This window comes from Sinocyclocheilus grahami, unplaced genomic scaffold (assembly GCF_001515645.1).
Source record: "Sinocyclocheilus grahami isolate Dianchi unplaced genomic scaffold, SAMN03320097.WGS_v1.1 scaffold1329.1, whole genome shotgun sequence".
Classification (NCBI taxonomy): Eukaryota; Metazoa; Chordata; class Actinopteri; order Cypriniformes; family Cyprinidae; genus Sinocyclocheilus; species Sinocyclocheilus grahami.
Genome location: NW_015506508.1, coordinates 243,714 through 252,908, shown reverse-complemented (window position 1 = coordinate 252,908; position 9,195 = coordinate 243,714). Strand labels below are relative to the sequence as shown.

Below are 9,195 nucleotides of genomic sequence, written 5' to 3'. Positions count from 1 at the left end.
TGTAGGACCTCTTGAACTTGTTTGCATGTGTATCCCAGCTCCTCTTCTAACCTGCGGATTACACTTTCATAATCATCAAGCACACTCCACTCACACATCTAACGTGCAGTAACACAGTTAATGGAGGTCTGATGATTAATTATTGCATGGTCAGACGTGCCAATGCATAGGCATAGGGCCTATACATACAGCGCTCTGGGTAAATACATCCAAATCCCCACCCCCCGCTCCGCCACTGGTACGGTCCAATCCGGAGCGCAAAACAGAGAAGTGGAAAATCAGAATAATGAGTAATTTATGTTAGTTGAAAAATCACCTGCGGATTACACTTTCATAATCATCAAGCACACTCCACTCACACATCTAACGTGCAGTAACACAGTTAATGGAGGTCTGATGATTAATTATTGCATGGTCAGACGTGCCAATGCATAGGCATAGGGCCTATACATACAGCGCTCTGGGTAAATACATCCAAATCCCCACCCCCCGCTCCGCCACTGGTACGGTCCAATCCGGAGCTCAAAACAGAGAAGTGGAAAATCAGAATAATGAGTAATTTATGTTAGTTGAAAAATCAGAATCGTAACTCCTAAAATTGAAAATTAAAATGAGAGACAATTATCCGTTTGTAAATTGCTCCAAAAAAATTGAAAATGAAAGTTTGAAGCCAACTTTTCATTTGGTTCATTTTGATGGTGCGAATTGAACAAAGAACTGCAAAGGGTTACACGGACCAATAAACGTATGGCAGGACTTTTACTTTCTGACCCCTGGATTGTCCACCTCTGCAGAGAATCAGTGATTAATAACCCGTTCATAACTACAGCATTTTGCTTCCTTACTGAATGAATGAATGAATGAATGAATGACGCGACGCCTGGCTCATTAAGAGAGTGACTTGCCGCCACCTATTGGTGGTTTTATTTTTAAGTCTACAAGTATCACTTCGATTAGCCATCATTTATTGCTTTATTTATTATATTAATAATTCACTTAATGGAATGTTAAGAATATGACATTAAACATGACATAAGATACAATTAATAAGGATAGAAAATCTTTGACCTCTATAAAGGTAAAAAAATGCACCTGTAAATCAATTCAAGGGGGCAAATATTGTCCTTTAATAGAAAAGGTGTGACTGCGGTCTAAGTGGAAGAGAGGGGTACGCAGAAGAATGTTTAATGCCCCAGGGGGTACGCCGCTGTAAAAAGATTGACAATCACTGTTTTAAGGTATTTCAAGATACGAGTCACATAGTGTTGAGAGTGTTACAGACAAATATAATAAACTGAATTCTCAGCCTGTGTTTCCTCTTACATTCCTCCAGCTGAAGAGATCGCTCAGACAGTCGAGCAGGCCATCAGTGGAAGCTTCATGGGGCGGTTTATTGTTCAGCCTCGTGATAATGGAGAGGAGAACATGATGCTTATGACTCTACCTCTCACAGCCACTCATTATCTGGACAGCACCAATCAGTGGGACACTGTTGGCATGGAGCGCCGTGATGAAGCTGTTAACCATATCAGCACAGGTCAGTAGCACACAACACACTGTAAAAAGTTATCGTGATTTTAATGGTAAAAGACTGTAGAAATGCCACAATAAAAACCTGTTAAATGATTTACAGTAAGTTTCCTTACAATATACGGTAATAACTGTAATAGATCTAACCTTTGTTTTCGAGAAAGTAGCCTCAGAGTCAACACTCATAGACTGTGTCTGAAATCACACCCTACACCCTCATTCACTATTCCCTACATTAGTTCACTATATAGTCCACTAGACCTAGACTTCAGCCACAGCCTTAAATGAAATCAACCGAAATAAAACAGCAGAGGAGGATAACACAACTCCACAAACAGCATTACCAGCTTCACTCATTACTAACCAGTTTGACTTTATTTCTGTCATATATCAACAAAACATTTTTGAGAATTAACAGAGGCTTATATTGTATTGAAAATGTTTTGTTTGGTCTAACCATTTTGGTGATCAGTGGTTGCTTTAGTTAGGCTTTTGACCCTAACTAAAGTTTTCTCTGCTGGTCTCTGACAAGATGAGTTGAAAGAAACTGTACAGAAATAGTTTTGATAACTATAAATGATGATAAGGTCATGATCTGATTCGCTGATCAGGTTGATTAACTTTTTTTTTTTTTTATGGAACTATTATGTTTCTTCAAGTTATGTTGACAGATTATTTAAAAACAATATATGAACAATACTGTTTAGACACCGTTGATCAATAATCAGAACATGGATCTCAACAATGGTGACTATTATTAATTAAAAAAATAAATCATGCCGCAATGCATGCTAGGTGCCAGTACAAAACTCCCAGCATGCATTGCAGCATGACATTTTTTTTTTGATTGTCACCAATCTTGAGATTCATAGGCTGACTGTTGATGTCTGTGTGTGTTTAAGTTCTGCCATAAATCAAAGCTTGTATTTGTGCATTTGGTGCTTAGGAATGTTTTACAATGATTGTGGCAGTGTCAGTGGTGCAACTCAAGAGTATTCGTTATATGTTACACACTTAATAAGAGATTAAACATTAAGTGGGATCAGTAAACCAGACTAGTCCATGATGGTTTTGACATCACAAACACTGGTTTTATCTGATCATAGATTCTTTCAGCTTTTCTTGCTATAAAAACTGTTAAATAAACACAGCTAATTAAAGCAACCGAAGAAAAGTTATTTTTAAAAAGTCAATGTTCAAGAGCCCAACTAAAGCAAACACAGATCGCCATTGTGGTGACTTCAAATGAAAGTACAACACCTACAATCTCAATTAGAGCTTTTGTACACATACGACAGAAATAAAGTCACACTGGTTAGTAATAAGAAGCTGCTGCTGCTGTTTGTGGAGCTGTTTAATCCTCCTCTGCTGAGATCTTGATCGATTTAATGTGTTTTATTTTCAGTTGATTTCATCTTTGGCTTTGGCTGTAAGTTGTGTTTCTCTGCTCTTGTTTCTCTTTCCTTCAGTGGTGCTGCTTGTTAACAGGTGTTCGTCACTAATGCTCAATCCTCATTTAATTATCTCATTAACTTCATCACCGCTTCAGTGTCACTTCAACACTCTGTAGTGTGGACACATATAAGTGCTCTTTAAAACTGAGGATTTTGCTGTGGGATTAAAGGGGTTAAATGAGTGAGATGAAGAAAAACACACTGTGAGATGTATTTTTAACAGAAATATACTGTTAATTTAATTTACAGAAGCAAACTGTAAAAAACTGTAGATTACTGGCAACCACAGCTGCCGGTATTTCACCGTAAAATCAAGAAAAGAAAACAGCAAAATACTGTAAAACCTAACAGTCAACTTACTGTTGTGTTTTGTGGGTCACCATTGTGCTGGAGAGCAGAGCCTGTGTTTAAGTCAAGGATGGACAGTGAAAAACTGATGTTATGCTGTTATGTTGTTTGTTGTTTTATTAAAAGGCGGTAGCTGTGTAATTATTGGTGCGGTGTGAATCTCTTCAAAAATTTCAGGCACACATGAATGTGTGCTGCTGCTGTCTGCAAGAGATTTGAGTTTAATTGGTGCTATTAATGACTTTGGTTTTTCTTCATGGACTTAAGCATGGACTTAAGCAAAATAGTTCTTAAGACCAATATGCTTGCGTTACTTAAGCATTATAAATATTACTTTATAAACAAATGCCAATTGGCCAAATTAAGTGCAGTCGGTTTCTGCAAATAAAGTGAGTTAACTCAAAGGTTTGCATATTAACATTGTATCAGTTAATGAAATACGGGTTTTCACTGTACATTTAAACAGTTCTGTAAAACCTAAAATGTTGCTACCGTATTTTTCACGGTAAAGTTCTGGCAACCACAGCTGCCGGTATTTTACCGTAAATTTAACAAACTTTTTTTACAGTGCAGATATAAAAATCAAGATTACTAAATATTCAAGAATATTACTGATTATTGACATTGAACGGAACCAAATCAACACTAAACTAACCTCAGCTGAACAATGACAATATTATTGTCTTTTACAGCAGAATGTATCTCTGTTTGCATCATTGAATCAAATTATATTATTTTTCCTGTGTATTCTTGTAAAGCTGCTTTGAAACAATCTGTATTGTATAAAGCACCATATAAATAAATAAATAATAAATACATCTAAATAAAATAAAATCTGACTATGATTTTGAATAAAATTTCAAAGCACTCTCAAAGATGCACCCTTGAAAACTTTAGACCAAAAGCAGAACATATACATAGATAATAAACAAATAAATATTCTTTCTTTATTTTCTTTTTGTATTAAGGTTATCAGCGGCAGCTGGGTTACCGTAAATCAGATGGATCCTATGCTGCATGGATACACAGACCGAGCAGCACATGGTAGAGATTTTGATGTCATTACTTGTTTTTGTTTCATGCCTATTTTCTCCTGTATTACATTTTATATTACATTCATATTATTTTTAATAGAAATAATAAATTTAATTTGTTTTAAATTTGAATAATTTCTGTTCTGCTTGTCTGTTGAAGGTTGACAGCATATGTGGCTAAAGTCTTCAGCATGGCCCATAACCTTGTTATTATAGAGGAGAATGTGCTCTGCAGCGCCCTTAAGTGGCTGATTCTCCACAAACAAATACAAGACGGCTCTTTTAAAGAGGAATCAGCTGTAATTCATGGAGAGATGGTGGTAAATTGAATGTTGTTGAATGTGTCCATCTGTGTTCACAAAAGAAAGATGGAATGAACCCATGATTTATTTCACTGTGGTTTCCAGTAGTAATGCATTAAATAATCTGCAGCACAAACAAACAAAATATAACAATGTGCTGACTATATGGAATAAGATTTTTCATGAGGGGAAATTATCTGCCTTATTTACATTATATACCAGACCAGCACACTGCACTTTATTCTACATTAATGCACAAATTGTTACTGAATGTGTAACACCAGGGTTCGTATGAGTGCTGGAAATCCTTGAAAATGCTTGAATTTTAATGTAGGGTTTTCAGGGTTTGAAAAGTGCTTGGGTTTTTGGATAAAGTTCTTGAAACTGCGATTGCATTACTTTCTTAATAATTCATCTTACTGAATAGTTCACTTTTTAGTTCCAGTCACATTTTCCTTACACCGTGCAAGGTAAGCTGCACTGTGAAACAGTGAAACGTAAGAATCTAATTTCTTCCCTCAAAAACTGCCTGCTGAACTCACAATTAAATTACATATTTCAAATCAGCAACAAAATCTGAACTGAACTGCATCATAAATGTTGTTCTTTATGCTCAAATAGCGTAAAAAAAGCATATTTTTCAGGCTAGACCAGTCAATGCCAAGTATGTATCGCTGCAGCCCGGAGAGACCTCCAAGTGGGAGGGTCTTATGCCGCCAGCATGCACACATCAATATAGCATAATTTTTCTCACGTTGTACAACAATAATTACTATTTTTGCATTATTGTAAGGGGTAGGTTTAGGGTTGGATTGGGTGTAGACATTAATGTAACACAAGCTGTAACTCTGTGTCATGTACATGTAATGTCAAGACATTAAATCAATCAATCAAAAGCCCCAGGAGGTTTGTACAGCCTACTTGGAGCTCAAGTCCCACCCATTTGGAGCACACTCACACACACACACACACACTCACACTCACACACTCACTCACTCACGCACGCACACATACACACACATACACACACATACACACTCATACACACTCATACACACACACACACACACACACACACACACACACACACACACACACAAACAAACAATCTGACTGTTTTTGTGATAGTCTATACTTTATTTGTGCTTTATTCCAGGGTGACGTGCGTGGCAAAGATGCTGATGCCTCTCTGACGGCCTTTGTCGTGATTGCCATGCAAGAGGCCAGAGAGATCTGTGCTGGATCAGTTGGTGTAAGTTAATTTGTTTCACCACGTGCAGATCTGTTGCTTCAAACTCTTTTTTTCACCAGGAATCCTTGGCTTTTGCATGGGTATGCTCAATTTAGACTTGGGCACATTTTCAAGACAGACTGTATGTTCATTTAAAACTCATCTCAGTTAAATCACAGTAGCAAATTAATTAAGATCTGCTCCAAACAGTACCAACATGGCAAAAAAACATCTCCTCTAAATAGCATTTGATGTGTGTGTGTGTCAACCGTTGTAAAACACAAAGTAGTAGTCACCGTCATACGGAAGTGCTTCTGTTGACTACACAGGTACGTGTATGGAGGTGGCATCACTTGTTGAGCCAGGATCAGATGGAATTTCCAATTAGAGCTAGAGCTTCAGAAATGCTTGAGAAAATGTAGCATGTGTGGACGCTACCACACTACTTGATCAACAAAGGAGCTTCGCTAATAAAAAAACAATTTGATTCAGAAAACTGCGACGCTATCGCCACACTATTGAGACATGTAGTTAAACTAGTAGCGTTATTACTTGTAGCAATGCTACTGCACAACACTGGTGATTAACAGGTGACAACACCACTGATCCATATTAGAGAACTGGATTGGTCATGACGTTATCAAAAATGTTGCCACCACGCCACCACATTCCTATTCCCTATTCCAGATGAGGTCCTCAACATATGTATTACAAATTACAAAGTGCTCATTCTGAAATCTGAATCTGAAAGATTTCTGATGTGTAACATATGCAAACATACCTTAATTCACCTTGTACAGTTATTTACTATTTATGTAATTTGTTGTGTTGTAATATTGTTTTTATTGGTACAGTAGGCTAACTTCAATATATCACTTATCTTGCCTGAAAAGACCATAAACATTACAGATTACATCTGAAGTAACAATTAATTCACATAGACATACAAGTCTGTCATCATTTACACATTCTCATGTTGTTCCAAACCTATAAAAAATAATTTCTTCTTCTGAATCTGAGCAATGTTGGTAACCAAACAGGTTTTGGTCTCTACTGACTTCCATAGTATATTTTCCATACAATGGGAGTCAATGGGGACTAGCAACTATTTGGTTACCAACTTTCTTCAAAATATCTTCTTTCTTCTCGTACAGCTTTTGAAACAACTTGAAGTTGTGAATGTGAATGTTGAAGGATGCAGAACTAAGAAATTATTTTCACCTTTCACACGTTTATAGAGTCTGCATGAAAGTATCAGGAAGGCTGTTTCTTTCTTGGAAGGTCGGCTTCCACAACTGACCAATCCTTACGCTGTAGCGATGACATCCTACGCCATGGCCAATGCCAACAAACTCAATAAAGACATCTTGATGAAACACTCCACCCAACACGAAGGTCAGTCAAGTCAACAAGGCATCAAAAAGAGTTGTGTTTTGCAACAGTGCTCGCTTCGACCCAAGTGTAAATAGTGGAAGAATTACAGATGTTTTGTTGTGTAATGACAGCTGCTTGAGACAATCCTGTTTCTATTGCTGTGTTGTGTTTGAAACAGCCGGTCGGTCCTGGACTGTCCCTGGACAGCACCATCACTCACTAGAGGCGACGGCTTATGCTGTGCTGGCGCTTGTGAAGGACAAAGACTTTGATAAAGCAGGAGAAGCAGTGCACTGGCTGAACAGACAGCAGTCTCACTATGGAGGATCTGGCACCACTCAGGTACACTAACACCTCATCATTTGACTGTGATGAACAGCAGAACAAGTGCAGGACTGACACTGCAGGACAGGATTTGAATGCTTTTCTGTCTTTTCTAGGCGACCATCATGGTGTTCCAGGCCGTGGCAGAGTATCGCACGCAGGTGAAGGACCGGCAAAACTTCAATCTGAACGTGGAGCTGTCCGTGGCAGGAAGAAGCAAACCTGTCAGATGGGCTTTTAAAAGAGATAATATGCATCTTACTCGGTCATACAAGGTGAGGAGTAACTCATCTTCTAGATTCAAACTGTTTGTGGCTCATTTCAGTTGAAAGTTGTTGTGGTTTGATATTAAATGAAGAATCATGGGAGTTTTGTCGTTTGTCATTCATATTTTTTTATTGTCTACGTCAATAGTGTTTGATCAATGAACTCTTTAGGTATCTCTGTTATATCATGGATTTGATTATTCTGATGACTGGAGTATGTCTGCATTCACTCAACAGGTGGAGATAAACCAGGACTTCAATGTAACTGCTAAAGGAACTGGAACAGCCACTCTCTCAGTGAGTGTTCGTGAGCGTTTATACAGTCAACAGCAAGATTAAAGCGTTTGAACATCTAATCTGAGACGTGCTGCTGTTTTCAGGTTCTGACGCTGTACTACGCCAGACCTGTTGAGAAGAAATCTGACTGTACTTTCTTTGATCTGACTGTTAAAATGGAGAAAGACAATGAAGGTAAGATTGAGTTCCTGCCCTTTCTGTGGCACTTTCCATACATTCAGAGCTAAAATAAAACCTCCAAAACACTTCATTATGTGCTGCTTTTTGATTTTAATTAACACCATGTTTTTATTTTTGGTTTTTTTAGCTAAACAAGGAGCCATTGCAAGTTACAAGCTCATTATGGATTTCATGTATGTGAACAAAAATCCTAATAAGTCTATTATGTCAAGAAACCATTTTATTTGTAATTCATCATTATGTGCTCATTTAAATCGTTTTTTTTGTCTTTGCCTGAGTTTGCTTTTCTCACATTGGCAGTATTTGCATCATGAACGTGAATACTAGTGACAGTTGGTTACCATGTGACTACATAGTGGGCCTCATTTACTAAACGAACGTATGACAGAAAATTGGGCGTACGGTCGTTTCAACGCAAAATGTAGAATTTATCAATATGGACGTGAGCGGTGGCTACGATCAAATCTCACGTCTGGTCTCAGCTCGTGTACGCAAGTTTTTGAGTTACCTGAACTTGCTCAGAGCATAGTAAATACGGTGGAGAATTGTAGATTGACAGCATTTTGTTCATTTTTATATTCCTGACCATCAAACGAAGCTCATTAGTCGATCATTAACCAGTCAGATTAGAATGTATTTTTTGGTGTTGTTTTGTACAGGGCTTTAGCTTTATATGCGCGAATAGCAGCATAAACGACCATGAGGATATATTCAATCGTCACATCATGCACCTGCAGCGCTTCTGTGAAAGGAGAAAAACAGAAATTAAGTTTATAAAAGGAATAAAATCAATAGGATCACACAAAATATATAATAGGCTATAATATAATTAAAAGATTAACAAAAGGGGAAAAA

At 37.6% G+C, this 9,195-nt stretch overlaps 1 protein-coding gene across 3 annotated transcripts in view; it reads left to right on the top strand.

The window, feature by feature from the left end:
• Positions 1-9,195, top strand: part of LOC107569283 (complement C3-like) — a 29,751-nt gene that overhangs the window by 10,275 nt on the left and 10,281 nt on the right. For all 3 annotated transcript variants that reach the window (XM_016255337.1, XM_016255336.1, XM_016255335.1), the window contains exons 7-16: positions 1,334-1,537; positions 4,301-4,376; positions 4,527-4,686; positions 5,825-5,920; positions 7,138-7,294; positions 7,452-7,615; positions 7,714-7,872; positions 8,101-8,160; positions 8,244-8,334; positions 8,468-8,513. In XM_016255337.1, coding sequence (XP_016110823.1) covers positions 1,334-1,537; positions 4,301-4,376; positions 4,527-4,686; positions 5,825-5,920; positions 7,138-7,294; positions 7,452-7,615; positions 7,714-7,872; positions 8,101-8,160; positions 8,244-8,334; positions 8,468-8,513 — 1,213 coding nt within the window. The remainder of the gene's footprint in view (positions 1-1,333; positions 1,538-4,300; positions 4,377-4,526; positions 4,687-5,824; positions 5,921-7,137; positions 7,295-7,451; positions 7,616-7,713; positions 7,873-8,100; positions 8,161-8,243; positions 8,335-8,467; positions 8,514-9,195) is intronic.